Raw genomic sequence first — 21,523 nt, 5'->3', positions numbered from 1 at the left:
TTTGGGGACAAGTCGACTACCCAAAAGATAGAGACAGGCTTAACCCAGTCGTGGCCTCTTTTCCCCTTCTTTTTTTCTACTCCCTAAAAAAGAAGGGGGATTATCTGACTGGGCCGCCAGGTCTAGTCGGGGGGTGTCCCTCCCAAGGGGAAGACACAGCGGAGACCACACCTCGCCCAAAGAGGGGGGGATATTTAAGTGGAAAAAATACATCACATGGTCTTTCCAACCATGTGGAGAGTCTTCAAGGTAGATCCTGACCAATGGGGGAGGAGTTACTACAAACATGGAGACTGGGGCAGAGGGGCTCTGCCCAAGGAAGACGCAGTTTGACAACAGGGAAATGAATTAGCGGAAGATATATAATCGCATGGGGTTAGCCTTACAGGGAACCGCCTCATGCGGAGCACCTACCCCAGAACAGGGCTCTTAGTTAGCGCGGGTACTGGGCCGGAAGCGAATCTCTCCGAAAACTTGACTGCCACAGGGCTCGGAGGAAGTCAACCAGGGAACAAAGTTTGTGAACACTACTGGGAATTAATGGCGCACGTCTTCAGCTCCAAGGGAGGTGGAAAGCGCTATGTGCAAGTGATACACCCGGCCAGCTATCCCGGGCTTATCCGCTTGTGTTGCATGCCACTACCTGGGATGAAACCGGTTCCACCCGGAGGTTGTAGAACCTTGCACAAGTGTTGGGTGTTGCCCAGCCTGCTGCTCTGCAAATGTCTGTTAGAGAGGCACCCCTGGCCAGGGCCCAGGGAGCTGCTACACCCCTGGTAGAATGAGCTTGTAGCCCTACCGGGGGCGGCATGTCCTGGGCGACATATGCCATAGTTATGGCGTCAATGAGCCAGTGGGCGATCCTCTGCTTGGAGACAGCGCTTCCTTTCCGCTGTGCACCAAAGCAGACAAAGAGCTGCTCAGAGATTCTAAAGCTCTGCGTGCAATCCAAATAGATGCGTAAAGCTCCCACCGGACACAGCGACGACAGGGCTGGGTCTGCCTCCTCCTGGGGCAGCACTTGCAGGTTCACCACCTGGTCCCTAAAGGGGTGGTGGGAACCTTGGGCACATAGCCCGGTCAGGGTCTCAGGATCACGTGAGAGTAACCCGGACCGAACTCCAGGCACGTTTCGGTGACAGAGAACGCTTGCAGGTCAACTACCCTCTTGATGGAAGTGAGCGCAGTCAGGAGGGCAGTCTTCAAGAAGAGTGCCTTAAGCTCGGCTGACTGCAAAGGCTCAAAGGGGGCTCTCTGTAGACCCTGAAGAACTACAGAGAGGTCCGATGAGGGAATGAGGCACGGTCTGGAGGGATTCAGCCTCCTGGCGCCTCTTAGGAACCTGATGATCAGGTCATGCTTCCCTAAGGACTTACCGTCGACTGCGTCGTGGTGTGCTGCTATGGCGGCAACGTACACCTTCAAGGTGGAAGGGGACAGCCTCCCTTCCAACCTCTCCCTGACCTTGCACAGGGTCTGTGCAAGTAGGCTCACTGGGGAAAAACGCATATTTGCGCATGCCAGGGGGCCAGCTGTGTGCCAGCACGTTTATGCCGAGGGGGTCTCGGTCAGGGCGTACCAGAGCGGGCAGTGGGGAGGATTCTTGAGAGGTGAACAGGTGCACCTGTGCCTGTCGAATCGACTCCAAGTCAGCTGGACCACCTGAGGGTGGAGTCTCCACTCTCCCCTGAGGGTAACCTGTCGTGACAGCGCGTCCGCTGTAGTGTTGAGGTTGCCCGGGATATGAGTGGCTTGCAGCGACTTAAAGTGCTGCTGACTCCAGAGGAGGAGACGACGGGCGAGTTGTGACATACAACGAGAGCGCAGACCACCTTGGCGGTTGACATATGCTACCGTTGTCATGCTGTCTGTCTGAACTAACACGTGCTTGCCCTTGATCAACGTTCGAAACCTCCACAGGGCGAGCAGAATTGCCAACAACTCGAGGCAGTTGATGTGCCAGTGCAGTCGCGGACCTGTCCAGAGGCTGGCGGCTGCGTGCCCATTGCAAACAGCACCCCAGTCCGTTTTGGAGGTGTCTGTCGTGACCACGACACGCCTGGAGACCAGTTCTAGAGGAACGCCTGCCCATAGAAACGAGAGGTCGGTCCAAGGGCTGAAAAGACAGTGACAGACCAGCATGATGACCACGCGAAGTGTCCCATGGCGCCAGTGCTGAAGCGGCCTCATATGCATCAACCCGAGCGGGGTGGCCACCGCCAAGGATGCCATATGCCCCAGGAGCCTCTGAAAAATTTCAATGGAACCGCTGTTTTCTGTTTGAACGCCTTCAAACAGGCCAGAACCGACTGGGCGCACTCGTTCGTAAGGCGCGCCGTCAAGGAGACGTAGTCAAACTCCAAACCGAGAAAAGAGATGCTCTGAACCAGAAGGAGCTTGCTGTTTTCCAAGTTGACCGGGGGACCCAGGGCAAGGGCAGCCTCTGCAACCTTCGTAAAGACGCAAGGAAACAGGGACAGGCTGAGAGGGAGGACTTTGTACTGATACGCTTGACTCTCGGACGCAAACCGCAGGAAGGGTCTGTGTCGAGGAAGGATCGAGATGTGGAAGTACGCATCCTTCAGGTCTACCGCCGCGAACCAATCTTGATGCAGGACGCTTGCCAGAATGCGTTTTTGCATCAGCATCTTGAACGGGAGTCTGTGTAAAGCCTAGTTCAGTACTCACAGGTCCAAGATTGGCTGCAACCCACTGCCTTTTTTCGGTACAATGAAGTAGGGGCTGAAAAACCCCTTCTTCATCTCGGCTGGAGGGACAGGTTCTATCGCGCCCTTCCGTAGGAGGGTAGCAATCTCTGCGCAAGGTAGCAGCATTTTTGCCCTTCACCAAGGTGAAGTGGACACCGCTGAACCTGGGCGGACGCCCGGCAAAGTGAATCACGTAGCCGATTCGGACGGTCCGGACCAGCCCTCACGACGGATTGGAAAGCGCAAGCCATGCGTCCAAGTTCCGCGCAAGGGGGACCAAAGGGACAACATCAACGGACGTACCGGCAGGTGGGGCCTCGCGCCGGGGCGGAGCTCGAGGTGCCACACCACGTCGTGGCCATGCTGAATCTAAGGACATCGAAGCACTTATCTGGCTCCTTGTGACCACCCCCGGAACAGCCTGGGACGGGGGAGGAAGAGGCCTGTCCTCGTGACCCGTGGAGACTGTCACATCGGGGATGGATTTGTGCCACAGCTGGGCGCTCAGGGGCGGGACACTGCTGCTTGAGCGCCAAACCTGCCAAATAGAGTGGTGGACGGTGGTCGTGATGATGGCCGTGCACACCGGATACGTGACCCAGGGAACAAGGAAACCGCTCTTGCTGAGCTCTTGAGTACTGCAGCCACTTGGGCATCCAGCGCAATTAAATGCAAAAGGTAACAAAAAGATGGCGAGATCTGCTTACCAGCTCCAGAGCAGCGGGTTTCGTTGTCCCTGGGTCGCCCGTCTCAAGGGCGCTTTGAAGCCTTTCACGGGTTCTGGGCGGCCGCAAGACGGGTGGCGTCTGCTTCCTGCGGTGGGCTCCATGCCGGGGCCGGGCCAAAGGGGCGGGCTGCGGCGGAGCCGGTGCAGTCACCGCAGGGGGATGCCCTTGGCGATGAGTAGACAGAGTGCGGGATCTTGAGCCACACCGGGGCAGGATATGCCGGCTAGCATCCGTCTACTACTCCACCATCGAGAACTGCTGGGCAAAGTCCTCGACGGTGTCGCCGAATAGGCCTGCCTGGGAAATGGGGGCAGCAAGGAATCGTGTCTTGTCGGCCTTGACCAGGTTGAGCCAAAGGTGGCGCTCCTGGACCACTAGTGTGGCCATCGTCCGCCCGAGAGACCGCGCCGTGACCTCCGTCTCTCGGAGAGCGAGGTCGGTCACCGAGAGCAGTTCCTGCATCAATCCTGGGGCGGAACTACCCTCGTGCAGTTCCTTTAGCGCCTTGGCGGACTTGCAGGAGAGCCATGGCATGCAGGGCGGAGGCGGCTTGTCCAGTGGCACCGTAGGCCTTGGCCGTCAGAGACGACATAAACCTACAGGCCTTGGACGGGGGCTTTGGGCACCCGCGCCAGGTGGCGGCACTCTGCGGGCATAGGTGCACCGCGAGCGCCTTTATTCACCGGGGGATTGTCGAATAGCCCTCGGCCGCCCCACCATCGAGGGTAGTGAGGGCAGGGAAGCTGAAAAGATCGGGACCGGGCAGTAAAAAGTGCCTCCCGTGACCTTGTCAGCTCTTCATGCACTTCCGGGAAAAAAGGAACGGGGGTGGGGCGTGGCTTTGAGCGGTGCCGCGAGCCCAGGAACCAATCACCAAACCGCGAAGGTTCAGGGAAGAGCAGAGGGTTCCACTCTAGCCGACGCTCGCGGCTGCCCAGGAAAGCATGTCGTCATCTCTGCGTCAGCCTTTGACTGGGCAATCATCCCCGAAGGGAGGAGCCCAGCTGAGGCTTCCGACTGGACGAGCCCGCTCTCCGATGCTGCGCTCGAGTGCTCATCACTTTTGTGGGCTCCGAATAAGAGGTCGAACTCGCCATGAGATGAGCCAGCGGACTCATCCGGAAGCCCGATCGGGGCAGACGAGTGTGCTGGGGAATGGGAGGTCCGCAGGGGGATACCCGGCGGAGGCAGTCCCATTGGGGTCCCCAAATCGCCCACAGTGCTAGCCGCGCTGGCCTCATACCCGTGGGTAAAAGGATCGAGGCGGGGAGCCGCAACATTGCCATGGACATGTCCTCACAATGAGAACATGACCATCCACGAACGCTGTCTCCACGTGAGCAGTGCCCAGACACGAAAGACAGTGATCGTGACCGTCAGAAGGCGAGAGATAACGAGCGCAACCAGGAATAACACACAATCGGAAAAGCATCTTTAGAAAGACGTGTCTTTAAAAAGATGTTCCGTGTGTGCCACTCTTTTAGAGAAATATACTCTTTTATTTCTGCCGAAGCGCCCAGGGGCATTCTCTGCAGTGCACCAGTGCAGAGGAGGGAGAAGCTGCTGAAATGCGCCATCAGATCCAGCAGAGGTGAATGAACAGTCGTGGGAATTCAGCTCAGTGAGCATGACCGTTCAGCTCCGAAGAGAAAATCTGAATGAGTGGTTGCATACCAGCTCCTTTTATACCCGTATGTCCGGGGGAGTGGCATGCAAATACCACTCGCCAATTTTCATTGGCCTTTTATCAAAGACCAGAGTAGTCTCGGGCTCCCAAGAGTGACCCCTTGTGTCACTACATTGACACAACATCGAGTGAGTGACAGATAGGGAACTAGCGAACTCCAGGGGTGGTAGCCAGCGTCTTTACCACTGAGCTACCCAGGCCCCCTCGCAGCTTGCTTTTTTTAAACAATTGAAGGAAAGCATTGATTGTGCATGTGTGCACCATATAATGGGATAGTTCACCCAAAAATAAAAATTTTGTCATAATTTACTCACCCTCATGTTGTTGCAAACCTGTATGGCTTTCTTTCTTATGAACACAAAAAGAGATGTTTTGATAAATATATTGGTCCATCTTTTTAATACATGATAGTTGATAGTGACTCACTTTAAAACTTAAAAAAGGACCCAAAAGTATTATAAAAGTAGTCCATATGACTTGCGTTTCACATTCCAAGTCTTCTGAAGGCATGCGATATATATACCCGATATATAACTAATTTTTCAGTGAAAATCTTGATGTCTGTTGCCACCGTGAACAAGCTGCTCTCATAGCACCCAAGAACATGCACCAGATGTCAAGATATTCATTGAAAAATGACTGAAATATCGAGTTGTTTCTTTTCAAAACCTATCACATGCCTTCAGAAAACTTAGAATATGATATTATAATTTATAAAAGAATTTTAGGGTGAACTATTCCTTTCAAACCAGAGTCTTCTTGAATATTTCTAAAAGAACTAATGACATTTCTGAACATTTCATGTCAATAATGTCATTTGTTTGTGTATTTTATGTGTGTCTATGATTAAACACTGAAGTTGTAATGGACTGTCACCTCCTGCACACAGCACAGAACAGCGGGACCAGGATGTATAATGCCAGGTGTAACCACTCAGTGGATCTCTGTTGACCGGTGAGTTAAAACGGTAATGGATCCCGGGATTTTCCTCTCGGACCAACATCTGCAACACATCGCACACAACAATGTATTGGATTGTCTTAAAACTCTGCTGTCAAAAAGCGATTTCAAACATTTATTGTTTTTACAGGTGCACAAGTCAAAGGTAAAAGCTGAACAACAGTAATACATATTTACATTGTTTGAAAGTGTTTGCACTATTTCTCACAGCCTTTCTGCGTACATCATTGCCATAATGAATTACAAATTCCTGTAATACTGGAAATTGTATGCACTACTGCAAAGCAATTATATTCAATTAAAAGTAAAATCCAATGTTAATCAGCAACACTAGGAATTGTTTGTCTGTGTTTGTATTAATTTGCTGTAAGAGTTTAAGGGAGTTTTTCCATTGTTTAATATTGTTTTCTTTTGTACTCTCACGGGCAACATAATTGCAGCAATGTATGCATAAATTCATACTGATAATTACATTTGACCTACAGAGCAAATACACTGAAGCTTTCAAAATTCTGAGGCATCTGTACAAATACAGGCAATGCTCAAATGTACTGCTTGAGGAGACCACCCATCATCACAAAAAGCTATCTGCAGTATTACCATAACAATTAGAGTCATGTTGGTGGGCCCTAGTGCTTCCAAGGTCTCTGGTTCATTGGGGGGGTGACGGTAGTGGAAGGTGGTTCCTGCGATGTCAAAGCGCCGTGGTGTGTCGATCGTCAGCTTGCCGTTGATAAAGTACTGCTCCCCTTTGCTTTTCAACACTATGACAGTCACAAAAAGGGTTAATGTTAAAAATCACAAGTGATTCTTCAACAGGGAAAAAAACACATTTTGCTTGTATTTGGTCACAATTTGCTTGACCCTGGCTTAACATTTTTTCTATCCCTTGACTAGGGCAATGTTAACCCTATGCAATGTTTCACACTTACAAAAGGGGGTTGGCACAGCTTTTATCCCTAGGTTGTGAAGCTTTTGCTATACTAAACCTGAATTGTTGTGTAAAGGTACTGAATACAGTATAAAACGATGCTGTTAAGCTCCAATAAGGACAGAAACACCATACAAGCTGCATAAAAGAAATTCATAAGACTTGTGCACTGTATTCTAAGTCTTCTGAAGTCATCCAATAGCTTAAAATAGTTTTTCTAGTGTTTTTTGGCCTTTTTGGAGCTTGACAGCCTTTGGTCACTGTGTACTGTTGTTGTATGGAAAGAGCTGTGCAATAATCCATTAAAAGTTTATCTTTTGTATTCCACAGAAGAAAAAAATAATAGCACACCAGAGATAGAATGGGAGAAATCATAATGCTGAATATGAAAGATTTTGTAATGAGAGTCCCGCCTTACGGTTAGAAGAGCCAATCACCTTTTTTTATAGAGACTTTATAGAGACCTGTCAGTTTTTATCAAGAATGTGCATGCCCATTTACTGGACCAGCCTAAGCTAAAGAAGCACAATTTATGACAACACTGTAGTCAGATTTTATTGAGGATTTGAAATATTTTATTTGTATAAATCTCCGTTTTGGTTGAAGTCAGAAGTTTACATACACCTTAGCCAAATACATTTAAACTCAGTTTTTCACAATTCCTGACATTTAGTCATAGAAAACATTCCCTGTCTTAGGTCAGTTAGGATCACTACTTTATTTTAAGAATGCGAAATATCAGAACAGTAGTAGAGAGAACGATTTATTTCAGCTTTTATTTATTTTATCACATTCCCAGTGGGTCAGAAGTTTACATACAATTTTTTAGTATTTGGTAGCATTGCCTTTAAATTGTTTAACGTGGGTCAAACATTTTGGGTAGCCTTCCACAAGCTTCTCACAATAAGTTGCTGCAATTTTGGCCCATTCTTCCAGACAGAACTGGTGTAACTGAGTCAGGTTTGTAGGCCTCCTTGCTCACACTTGCTTTTTCAGTTCTGCCCACAAATTTTCTATTAGATTGAGGTTAGAGCTTTGTAATGGCCACTCCAGTACCTTGACATTTTGCCACAACTTTTGAAGTATGCTTGGGGTTATTGTCCATCTGGAAGACCCATTTGTGACCAAGCTTTAACTTCCTGGCTGATGTCTTGAGATGTTGCTTCATCATATCCACAGAATTTTCCTTCTTCATGATGCCATCTATTTTGTGAAGTGTACCAATCCCTCCTGCAGCAAAGCACCCCCACAACATGATGATGCCACCCCCATGCTTCATGGTTGGATGGTGTTCTTCGGCTTGCAAGCCTCACCCTTTTTCCTCCAAACAAAACGATGGTCATTATGGCCAAAAAGTTTTCATCAGACCAAAGGACATTTCTCCAAAAAGTAAGATCTTTGTCCCCATGTGCACTTGCAAACTGTAGTCTGGTTTTTTTATGGCGGTTTTGGAGCAGTGGCTTCTTCCTTGCTGAGCATCCTTTCAGGTTATGACGCTATAGGACTTGTTTTACTGTGGATATAGATACTTGTCTACCTGTTTCCTCCAGCAACTTCACAAGGTCCTTTGCTGTTGTTCTGGGACTGATCTGCACTTTTCGCACCAAACTACGTTCATCTCTAGGAGACAGAATGCGTCTCCTTCCTGAGCAGTGGTCTGCGTGGTCCCATGGTGTTTATACTTGCGTACTATTGTTTGTACAGATGAACGCTGTAACTTCAGGCATTTGGAAAAGGATGAACCAGACTTGTGGAGGTCCACAATTTTTTTTCCGAGGTCTTGGCTGATTTCTTTTGATTTTCCCATGATGTCAAGCAAAGATGCACTTTGTTTGAAGGTAGGCCTTAAAATGCTTCCACAGATACACCTCCAATTCAGTACACCTCCTGTCAGAAGCTAACTGGCTAATTGTCTAAAGGCTTGACATAATGTTCTGGAATTTTACAAGCTGCTTAAAGGCACGGTTAACTTAGTGTATGTAAACTTCTGACCCACTGGAACTGTGATACAGTCAATTAAAAGTGAAACAATCTGTCTGTAAACAATTGTTGGAAAAATTACTTGTGTCATGCACAAAGTAGATGTTCTAAATGACTTGCCAAAACTATAGTTTGCTAATAATAAATCTGTGGAGTGGTGAAAAAATTAGTATTATTGACTTCAACCTAAGTGTATGTAAACTTCTGACTTCAACTGTAAAAAAAAAAAATGACCCTGGGTTAACAATTTCAAATTTGAAAAGCCCGTGAGTCATCTTAGCTGAGCTGTGTGCCACCTAAAGCCACCTCCCTCTCACTTATATTTCCTCTTTCTTCTGCCTCTGATACCTGATTCACCTCGAACCTGTCCCAGCTCTTTGCATGCACTACGGCAGGAAAGCCCTTTAAAATAATCCACTAACTCTAACAATGTATTTGTTCTAGTTCCCACGAGAGGCTCATATTTGAGTCAAACCTTGAAAAATTGTGTCTCACCCAAGTAATTGAGAGAGATGTTCAGCTCTTGGATGTGTATGAATACAGACCCTTTGGGTATCCTGACCACCTCCTCATAACCTAAGAGAGAGCATGCACACACACACACACAGACACACACACACACACACACACACACACACACATATACATTTATTCATAGTGGGAGAACAATGCATTTAGTGGTGTATTACTGAGAGAGACTGTGATGAGATATGCAGAGGTTTGAGATTCCAACTGAATTCCTGGGCAACATCCCTCGGTTCTGCTGCCCAACACTGAACGTGCTTAAAGCCAGATTCTACTGCATGCCTGCAAACAACTCCAGCTAAAAAGAGCTAAAAAAAAAAAGAGCTAAACTAATTTTGCATTTCAGTCCTGTTGCCAACTGAGATTTTGTTGTTAACTGTCAAGAGTCGATGTGGTGAATGCTGTGCCACAAAGCAATAAACCATCAGCCCTCAATCCCTAAGTGACCCCTGGTTTCTATCCATTCTTAATGCTGAAATACTAGACACATACAGAGAGAAAAAGAGAGAGAAACCAGCCACTGCTCTGATCATCATATTTTGTTGTCTGTACAACAGAATACTGAGTTATAATAATATTCTGTTTAATGTTTATTCTATTCTATTCTGTTCCCTTTACTGGCACCATATTAAATCAATATTAATGCTTTTCTAAAATGGAAGTAACAGCAATGTGATAAAAGACCAATGATCAATTAACATTTATATTACGTATATTATAGGAATAAACTATTTGTTATTATTATTTATTTATTTTTAGTCAGAAAGCAAGAGAACCAAGAGCAGAGGAACAGTTCACAGGATTTATTGACAATAAATTAGAACACAGCAGGGCTGGCGAAGCGTGGGGAACACGGCACCGACTGCAGCAGGAAGGCGGTGAGTGTGTTTGTAGATGTGTGTGCATTGTGGTCGTGTTGAGAGCAGATCCATGAGGAATCCTCAGTGAAGAGTGTGTTCGTAGATGTGTATGCATCATGGTAGTAGGGAGAATATCCATGAGGAATCCTCCATTGAAGAATGTGTGGGCAGAAGGACAAGCAAAGCAGCAAACTGGAAGGTAACCGCACACCAGACACACGGGCAGAGACGGGCAACCAATACAGATACACAAGACAGATCAACTAAGGCAGAGAGAGCGAGGTGAGTTACTTGAACACACAACAACAATCGAGCAAAGATCATGACACAACAAAGGGTTTAAAGAGCACCTACTATGGTTTTTAAACGTGCCTAATTTTGTTTTAAAGGTCTCATACAATAGATTTACATGCATCCAAGGTCAAAAAACACTTTAATTTGCTCATAATTTAAACTGCAGCATTACTTTTTTTTCCCAGTGCAAAAAATGACTCGTCCAATGATCCGTTCTAAAGGATTCATTCTAAACTCCTCCTTTCAGAGAGGCTACTCTGCTCTGATTGGTCAGATGTCCCAGTCTGTTGTGATTGGTCTACCGCTTAGTGTGTAGTGTTTGAGGGTGGGTCAAAGCTGTTCGCGAGCAGCCAATGAAGACCAGAGGCGGGTTTTTTATTACCAAATTACATAGATTAGTACAGGAAGTAAGTCTGGAATTACTAATGACTCGTTTCAGGTGTTCAGAATCGGTTCTTTCTTTTGGGAGTCAATAACTCCATTTGTCGTACACTTTGATTTTTGAAACTTTGCAGACTTTTTTACATTCACAAACAGCTATATAACATACTACATGAAAGGTAATATTTGAAAAACCATAATAGGTGCTCTTTAATTAGGCAGAGAATCAACGAAGAACAGGTGCTGTCAACACACTAATTAGTGGCATGATCAGTGTTCCCATGGAAACAATCAGTGTTCCCATGAAAATGCAGATCACGCATGCTGGCAGCACCTGAGACACACGAGGGAGAGAAAAACAAAACATGCAGAAAAAAACCAAGGAATTCACCAGGACCATGACATTTTTACTGCCCTATAGATCATGTAGGTTGTTTGCGGTTACCAAACAACACAGCAACTTGGCACATTAAAGGGGTCATGACCTGCCTTTTTCATTATTTTAATATGATCCTTGAGGTTCAATATAATATAAGTAAAGTTTTTTGCACAAAAACAGTCATACATTTGTAAAACATTGTCATTTTCCACCCTCATTCTGACCCTCTGTCAGAAACACTTGGTTTTGATGCTGCTTCTCTTTTAAAACTTGACAGTAAATGCACACTGTTATGATTGGCTCTTGGCTTCTTCTCTCCTTGCATCTCACTGCTCACCACTAGTGGGCGGGGCTACGGAAGTGATAAGGTAAAGTAGGTGTTGATGTGTTGTTGTGGAGGTGGTCAGATGCAAATGTCTATTACAGTGTGACATCACAATGTGGAGGAAGTAGAGAATGAGTCGTATTGCCAGCTTGGTTTCAACAAATGCTTTTTTACAGTGAAGAGTTGAGTTCTGAAACTTACAATACTTAACAACTTTTTATAGTACAACGTTTTATAGTACACTTAACAACGTTTTATAGTACACTGAACTCTTATACTTCAAAAGATAAAGTTAAAATTTGATTCCTCATGTCATAACCCCTTTAATATACTGTAGAATGTACAGTCACAGGTGAATGCTTATAGGTTTTCTACTATGGCTTTGAACACGGCTCATCCAATCAGAGTTGAATCAGAACTGTCCGTTTTACGTTTTATTCTTTCAATATTTGTATCATTTTTTATGTCACAGTTTTTTGTGTGTATTGGTGATTTTACAGTATTGTATTTAAAGCAATTGTGCAAGATTAAACTGAAAATCTGAAACTGCGAAAGAGAGAGAGAGAGAAGTAGGCAGATCTGGTTCTACGGGGGTGCTTAAGGGTGCAAAGCACCCTCAAACGAACAATAGAGCACCCACAATTGAATGTGTAAGTCTAATAATACTGTACATTGGCAAAGTAGATTTTCTTGAATCCCAGCAAATATATATACAAAATCCCTGCATCAAAACTAATAAGTGTGTATTATTTTGCAAATCATTGTCCTAATTTGCAGCACAGTATTCTGCTTTCAATGTACACATACGCATTTAATTGGTAACGACCTCTGTTCACGCTTACAGAATTCATTGCGCAATTATCGCACTCAATCCACCACCTGTTGCATCCGATTTCTGTCTGGGATAAAGTGGCCCATAACTGCTGGTCAAGGATCAGTTTCCCAAAGCCAAATCCAAACATTAACTATTAACGAAACTTGAAAACTGACTCTAGATCAGTGGTTCGCAGGGCTGTAGCTAGTGGGGTGAAAGGTGGTAATGATTCTAGAGGCCCAAAGGTCCTGGGGGGCCCACAACAAATTAAAAACTGTATTTTTTAATAGGTAAAGGGGCCAGAGCAATATACAGTCAGAGGGCCCAGAAATCTTTGCTACTGCCCTGGTGGTTCGGATGACATCTTTCTTCCGACATCGATTGCTGCATTCATGCGCAGTGAAAACGTACTGTAGCTATTAATGTAAAAAAAAACAAAAAACTTTTCTTGAACAAATGCAGTGTATTTTGTGTTTGGTTACATTATACAAAAAAGCTGTTTTGGTAGCATTAAACATAAAAAACATTTTTTTTTTTATTTATTTTTTTTTTTAAATCATTAAGTCTCCACTTTATACAGAGCACCCCCACTATTTTCAGAAGGATTCTCAGCAATTTTGATCTGGGACCGGGCCTGGAAGTAGGCAGAAAAGAGCCATGAGTGTTCATTCACTTGGCATTATGTGGATTGGCCACTCAGTTGGCATTTTATGCAGGGACATAGTATCTCAATGTAAGTATCTCATTCATTGACAATATTTCTAAATAAAACCTTTTGTTTTCTGCACTTAAATTGTATTTGTGGCCTCAAGAACCATGAACTCACAAATACAGCTGAAGCCAAGAATAGCCCATCATCTCGGTCTTGGCTAGCCACTGCGGTCAATGTTGTCCTGCCGCCCAGGGAGTGGCCCACTAGGGCTTCCTGAAGCTGAGAATAACCATAAGCCCTGATCTGAGCCAGCAGCTTGCCATTCAACAGCACCACCCACACCAAACCTGCCCACATGAACCTCTGCTCTCTCCAAAAACAGCATCAGAACTTGACTGGCCTGCACAAAGCCCAGACCTGAACCCTATCAAACACCTTTGTGAAGAATTGGAACGCGGACTGCGAGCCAGATCCCATCGCCCAACATCAGTGCCTGACCTCACAGATGCTCTTTTGTCTGAATGGAAGCAAATTCCCACAGTCATGTTCTAACATCTAGTGGAAAGCCTTTCCAGAAGAGAAGAGTGGAATCTGTTAGGGAGGACCAACTCAGTATTTTTGCCAATTGTTTTGAAATGAAACACCCAACAAGCACATATGGGTGTGGTGTTTGTGTGTTCACATCACTAAAAAGCTGAGAATGAGAGTTTTTTATTTTTATTACCTTCAATAAAAAGTGATCAACATACATAATGAACATTATATAATGCCTAACAGATCTCTCTCTAAAAACTCTCAATCCAAATGAAATGTGTCTGTTTCAGAGCAAAGCAGAGGAAGGAATTTTGCATCGCTGAGATCCTATAGTTCAGCTTTTATGAGTTTCAAGGGGGAGGAACAGGCTTAGGCCTTGCATGTGAGCAGGTAATTATTAAACACATTTTCAGAATGGCTGAGTGTCCCTGCGCACCCCTCAGCAGTAAGGCAGCTGTCCAACACATATCTGACCTAAAGCGTGATATTCGCACACAAAAGACTCACATACATTGTTTGAGTTCACATAAAGTGATTACATAGCTTCTCTGAATACATCTAAATTCCGAAGAGTGCCGTCTACACTTAGAGGCTAATCGCAAAGGGTTGTGTTCAAAACTCATTTTTCATTCAATCATTTTCCAGCTCATGATATAATTCACTCTTTGATCCAGAAAAGAGACATATTTTTTAAATAGACCACTGAATGGTTAAGCACAATATTGTATCAGTACTTTAGATCCCTGTATCAATATTTGTATTTATCTATTTGCGCATTCATATCAAGTCCTATAGTTAAATAATGAAGAAGCATTTTGTTCTCTTTCACATGTTTGGCAGAGTTTCAATTGCAATATCATGATGCCTCTGATATATACGTAGCAAAACATTTTCATATTGTGAGATGGTTTGGCGATATCCAGTCCTAATTCGCAGATGTGATCTTGTGTTCAAAAACAGCAAAATAGAGCACAACAGAATGGAAAAGAATGTGGGCTCTTGAGATGTGTTTTTGAAGTCAAACTTATTTTACTTTCAGATACTGTATTAAAGCTTAAGTGTGTAATTTCTGCACCTCTATTGCCACCAAATGGAATTGGAAAAATAAACAATGTTTTCAAAACAGGATTCTACATACGCCCCCATCTGCAGTTGATCAAGAAAATTGATAGTCCTGCCACCAACCTACGCCATTGGTCGAGTCAGTGTTTTTGGGTAGGACTAGCAAACAAACAGATGATTTTAATAGCGCCACAGAGACACAGGGCCCTATTTTAAGAGCGCTAAAAGCTTTGTGTTTATTCACAAAGTCAACGAGCATTACGTTTTGGTATTTTCGTGCAAGCATGCATCAAGTGTAGAAATTGTGCACACCAAGCACTAATGGGCTGGGTAAAGTGCAATTTAATTCTGAGGTTCTTCTCCGGTAATTGCACAATCAGCGTCCTATTATATAAGTCCATTACCTTTCAAGCACCAGCATTATAAGCAAAGACAGTACATTCATAAGAATTTTTTAGTGTATACAGGTTGTATGCATAGGCTACTCAGTATTTTTTGTGCATTAACTGCGTCCTTGTTGAATGTCTGGCATATTTCTATGACACGCTCCTTTTATACACATGGAAAATGTGATTCTCTTCAGGACTTGAATGTAGGCTCCATTAAATTATAGAGAATGTACGTACCTTTAATTAAAATGATTACTGACACACAAATCATGGCTAGTATTAACAGTGATTGAATCAGACTTCCAGGATAGGCTGCTTTTTTTTTTTTTTTGCATGCACTTCTACTGGTCAATTTTGCTTTAAAAATACAATTCATGGGGGGCCTGGGTAGCTCAGCGAGTATTGACGCTGACTACCACACCAGGAGTTGCGAGTCCAGCCAGGTCTCCTAAGCAACCAAATTGGCCCGGTTGCTAGGGAGGGTAGAGTCACATGGGGTAACCTCCTCGTGGTTGCGATTAGTGGTTCTCGCTCTCAATGGGGCATGTGGTAAGTTGTGCGTGGATCGCGGAAAGTAGCATGAGTCTCCACATGCTGGGAGTCTCCGCGGTGTCATGCACAATGAGCCACGTGATAAGATGCGTGGATTGACTGTCTCAGAAGCGGAGGCAACTGAGACTTGTCCTCTGCCACCCGGATTGAGATGAGTAACCGTGCCACCACGGGGACCTACTAAGTAGTGGGAATTTGGCATGCCAAATTGGGGAGAAAAGGGAATAAAAAAATTAAAAATTAAATTAATTTATTGAAACATGAAATATTTAAACCAAAAATATTCAAATTACATTTCAAACTAAACGAAAATCTAATTAAAATAGCAAAGTGGTAAAAACAATTCATATAAAACCACTCCCCCAAATTCAAACATTTTACCCTCTCCAACTTCTTCCACCCACCCCCTTTTGCAGTGACTTAAAAATCACTCTATGACAACAGGTAGAAAAATACCAATACAAATGAGATCATAAATACAAATGAAAATATAAACAGTAACAATAATAATAATAAAAATTAAGACCTCCAGAAGTTTAACACAAGTCTCATAGATATTTGTTTCATAAAACGGCTACAACAGTGATTTTCGGAGATATAATTTGATGTTTCACTATATTTTCAGAGTTTGGACATTAACTTTATTACCACCTGCTGATGGAATCTCCATACTGCAAATGCAGGAACTGAGAATCGAGGTGCTTCTGAAACGTCTTAGCACAATTACCTATTTCTCCGAAAAATAGCGAATTTCTCTTTGCGCCACTTCATTAACATACAATACACAGTTTGCACGCATAAACCCACAGATAGGGCAAACACTCACACCTACACGAAAATTGCCCTTAGATTTAGTGCTCTCACAAAAATTAGATAAGGCGTTGCACACGGCCATGGCACATTGTCCTGTCACAAAAATAGAGACCACAGTGTTTACAGTTTTCGAGAAAATTGACCTATGAATGGCTTACTTATAGTAGTCTCTGCATTATAAGCTGGGATAATAGAAAGTATTTGAACACATAAAAAGTTATACACTTCAGATTTGGCAAAATCAAAGCACCCTGTACCAGCACATATAGCACCTGGTTAAGTTGGACAGAGGGTGGTATGTGTATAAGATGCAGCGTTTTGTGCTGAAATACCACGTGCTACAGTGGGACAACAGTTTAGTGAATTTGCTTGCATATTTTAGAACCGAGCCATATGCTGGCACAGACCAGAGTATTGAACTTCTGCTTCAAGATCCAGAGGTTCTTTTGGAACAATCAGACATCAATGAAGGAATTGTGCTTCAACCTGTAAACAGGCCAAGGAATAAATGATTTTAGCTCTATTCAAAACTGAGAGGAAGAATATTTCAGCACCCAAATCTGTGCTAAAATGAGCTTTATTTTATCATTAGGGGATCATATTTTATCACCAACTGTAAATCCACAGCTATAGAAACTCAAACTCTGTCAAGAGAGGTGCTGTTTTTACCAAATCCATTCCTTCGAGGGCCTGTATTTTAACACCTAAAACATTATTTCATGATACTGTTTATTTTGAGCAGAATTGTCTGTGAAAACTTTTCAACACCCAAGTCTGCAGTGAGAAAAATTTTATTTTAGCAAAGTGCTTCTTTTGCACATATTGATACAAATTGTTCCAGCTCAAACTAAAGCACACACACTCCATACCTCCTTCGGATAAGGAGTCATTGAAAACTCCCTCGATGACCTGGCAGCTGCTGCCATCTCCTCCACAAATGCGACAGCGATCTTCTCGAACTTCTGAACCCAGGATCCGGTCACAGCCCACATGCTGCAGATATAAACATACATAAATATGCAGAGGGGTCAGAGGTCAGGGCAAAGGTCAGTGCTTACTGTCAGCAGAAATGCAATTAAAAAAACAGGCAGATATTACAGAAAAAATGGTCAAAGTTGGACGATTTTATTGCATAGCCACACCTTTGACTACCACCATAAAGTCTGGTTTACACTGCATGTTGCACATTCACAAGGTCACGAGACATGATGAGGTTTTATATTATCAAAGTAGCTGCCAAATTTGATTTAAGCATTTTATTTTATTAAAATATTTTGATTTGAGAGTGAATAAAAACTTTAATTTCATTCTGTCCATCATACAAACTTATCGTATCATTTCAGAAGAATATGGAGCATGAGTCATATCAATTAATTTTACTGTGGTTTTATGGCGTTTTGTAGAGCTTGACTACTCAACTATTCACTATTCTGTTCTGTTGACTATTCACTTACATTATGGAGAAGACTTTTTAAAAACTTCTGTTTCATGGAAGAAAGAAAGTCATATGGTTTTGGAGCGACATTAGGGTGAGAATATATTGACAGAGTTTTCATTTTTTAGTGAAATATTCCTTTAAGTATTTTGGATGCAAAACTTAAGTTTCAGAGTCACAATCCAACTTCATCAGGTATCTTCAGAAGAACTGTCACTGTAAGTATTGAACTGTAAATCCCTTGGATTAACAGTGTCAACTAAATATAAGGAATTAAATGGATATATAAAGAAGAAATTGACTCTCTGCTTTAAGTATCTAATAAGTAACACAAAATAGACTCAGTGGCCAGCTCGATTGAAACGGCATGAAACTTTCCAAATTCAGGGCTGTACAGCTTCATAGAAAAATCCCACTAAAGCTCCAAAGACTTTGTTGACCTGGCCTAGATTCCATAACCTGCAAATGTGTGACCTATTTCCTCACAGCAACAATGGTAAGTCAGTGGACACTTGCAGCGGGCTAGGCATGTCCTATGCTGGGCAAAACAGAGCCAAGCTTTGGGACATGTGGTTCCACTCGCTGTTTTTAATGCACTGTGCTTCAAAGCTTTCGCTTTAATAATCAAACCCTTATTGTTTGGAAGCTAAGCCACCGTAAGGCTGCAAACACCACTTTGATTTCTCCCCCTGCTGTTCTGCAATTTTTATATGCACCATAAATAAAAAAAACAAGGGAAACGAGATAGAGAGAAGTAGAATGGGAAAGAAGGAAAGAAATGGAGAAAGGGTGAGAGTGGAAGGCAGGGAGGGAGGGAGAAGTTGCTGTGAGTGTGTTCAGCTGCATGTACTGCGGACAGATGAATTTGGAGGGTCACTGGGTTCTTGCAACCTTCATAGCAGAGCAGAATGAGGTTGGGCTGAAATGAACTGTTGATAAACAGAACCGCCGGTCTGGATAAACCAGCCTGACTTGGTCTAAAAGACCACATGCAAAACAATGCAATGCAGCCTTCTCCTGCGCAATAAAACGAAACAGAGAACAACACAACGGAATGCAAAATAAAGCTGCACTCTATAGCATGTGTCACAAATCATATTTTCTTTGTTCCAAAACACGGTGAGGACATGGGCAGATGCCTATGGTGCCATATTTCATATTGAATTTGGGGCAGGATATATCGAAGGGATCATTCTTTATCTTTTAAATAGTCAATAGGCTTTAATAGTTTACATCAAAGCCACGAAATAAGATTTGCTACTTGTTAGTCGGTTGCAGGGGGAGGGACTTTTTCATTCTAGAGACCATTTGATTGGAGTGCAAAATGAGTCATCAATATATATATATATATATATATATTTGTTTTTTCCCAGAAGAAAAAGTCTGTAAATTTCACATGTGTGTATCTGCTAAAACTTGACTTTGTCAGTGCAGTAGCATATTAATGGGTTCATAGATAACACACATGGAAAAAAGACACAAAATCATAGATAACAGACATGGAAAAAAGTCACAAAATTGCTCTTTTGAATGCTATGAGGCAACAGAGTTTTTACAATGCAGCAAAAAGAGCCAAAATGAGCTCTAATGAAAGCCAGGATGCTCCACATTTCAACGGCAAACCACCAAAGAACAGTTTAAAGACTGATAAAAAAGTCTGTCAATTACAAAAATGGGGAAGAGAACAAGGGAGGGACTTTCTCTTGTCTCTCTTTTCCCCTGGCAGAGTTTCAAGCTGTCCAAACACCACAACAGGAAAAACATCTGTATGAGTACTGTCATGTTAAAACTATCTGTGTTGAAAAGGAGAAATGTTGGTTACACTTTACATTACTGTTCCCTTTGTTAAGGGTTTATAAAGGGGTTCATTAGTGACTAATAATTAATTTACAAATGCATTATAAATCACTGATATGCAGTTATAACAACATGCATAAAAAAGGTGAGTCTCATGCAATACCTGCCAAAAAGAGAGACATTTCACCTCACATGTTAGTAACTTACATTAGTAACCTATGTAAATGTACCTTAACGTAAAGTAGACACATATGAAGAATGTATTAATGAGCTACCAACATTAAAAAGCTATGTACGTTAAAGTATGGTTTAATGGTCATCAGGCTTTACTATAGGATATATGCTATGAATGAGCATGAAGATCTAAAAAGAGTTTTTGCAGAGGATTTTGGGTAACTCGGACTAAGTTAGTTGGGACACCACCTAGAGAAGCATCATTCTTTTGACATCAAAGTGACAAGGAAAGTGACAACCCAAGTGAGTCAATACATTACAGTAATTAACATGTTAATTATACTATCCCTCCTTTCAATCTCACTATAATCATCTATTTTTGCTGCATTGTGACATAAATCATATAATTAGGGCACACATTTAGTTTTTTAATGATATGAGTATGAACAATTAGGCATTTTATAAAATGTAAGTTGTACATGTAGGTGCTCACTATTTGGCAAGTATTGGATGAAAGTCGCCCTTTTTTATTCTTGTTGTTATAACTGCATATCAATGATTTATAATGCATTTGTAAATGACTTATAAGTCATTAATATGCAGTTTCATGAACCCTTAACAAAGGGAACATCACAAGTTTGAATCCAGGGTGTGCTGAGTGACTCAAGCCAGGTCTCCTAAGAAACCAAATTGGCCCGGTTGCTAGGGAGGGTAGAGTCACATGGTGTAACCTCCTTGTGGTCACGATTAGTGGTTCTCGCTCTCAATGGGGCGCATGGTAATTGGTGCGTGGATCGTGGAGAGTAGCATGAGCCTCCACCTGCTGGGAGTCTCCGTGGTGTCATGCACACTGCAAAGACTCCGCATGTGGAGGCTCATGCTACTCTCCGTGATCCACGCACAATGAGCCACGTGATAAGTGGCGCGGACTGGTAGTCTCAGAAGCAGAGGCAACTGAGACTTGTCCTCTGCCACCCGGATTGAGGTGAGTAACCACGCCACCACGAGGACCTACTAAGTAGTGGGAATTGGGCATTCCAAATTGGGATACAACAATTTGAACAAACAAACAAACAAACAAAGAGAACATTAATGTAAAATGTTACCAAAATGTTTACTTGAATGCGTGTATATGTGCATGTTACCATCTCACCTTGCACTCGCCATTCACACAAACGTCTAGAGAGTCGTCCCTGCAGGGTGTGCCATCCACCACAGCTGGTGCACGCTCGGTGTAGAAGTTATAGCCCTCTGCCAGGCAGTTCAGCGAGCATGACTTCACCCCTCCTGGAGGCAAATGTACAAAACATCATACCAGAACCATCATGTGTCATTTAGTTATAAACAAGCTGCCGACACTTACAACAAGAGTTGCTCTGACAGATATTCATTAACTGCTGAAAGTGCAAAAGGCTCCAAATAAAAGTGCCACATGTTGTTCTTATAGTACATCCCATAGGAATAAAAAAATCAAAAAGCAGACCTCTTTAATATCTCAATTGTTTTGCCAAAGACAGCAATGAGATTGAACATAGGCTAGAGG

At 43.4% G+C, this 21,523-nt stretch overlaps 1 protein-coding gene across 1 annotated transcript in view; it reads right to left on the bottom strand.

Annotated features, from left to right (window-relative positions):
- Nucleotides 1–21,523, bottom strand: part of LOC127424400 (A disintegrin and metalloproteinase with thrombospondin motifs 10-like) — an 83,372-nt gene that overhangs the window by 11,935 nt on the left and 49,914 nt on the right. The window contains exons 16-20 of the mRNA XM_051669574.1: nucleotides 21,134–21,267; nucleotides 17,444–17,567; nucleotides 9,490–9,570; nucleotides 6,684–6,847; nucleotides 6,000–6,126 (exon numbers count right to left, since the gene is read on the bottom strand). Coding sequence (XP_051525534.1) covers nucleotides 6,000–6,126; nucleotides 6,684–6,847; nucleotides 9,490–9,570; nucleotides 17,444–17,567; nucleotides 21,134–21,267 — 630 coding nt within the window. The remainder of the gene's footprint in view (nucleotides 1–5,999; nucleotides 6,127–6,683; nucleotides 6,848–9,489; nucleotides 9,571–17,443; nucleotides 17,568–21,133; nucleotides 21,268–21,523) is intronic.

The sequence above is a fragment of the Myxocyprinus asiaticus genome, chromosome 33, assembly GCF_019703515.2.
Source record: "Myxocyprinus asiaticus isolate MX2 ecotype Aquarium Trade chromosome 33, UBuf_Myxa_2, whole genome shotgun sequence".
NCBI classification, from domain to species: domain Eukaryota; kingdom Metazoa; phylum Chordata; class Actinopteri; order Cypriniformes; family Catostomidae; genus Myxocyprinus; species Myxocyprinus asiaticus.
The sequence above is the reverse complement of the archived record's forward strand: the minus strand, read 5'-3'. Positions and strand labels throughout refer to the sequence as shown.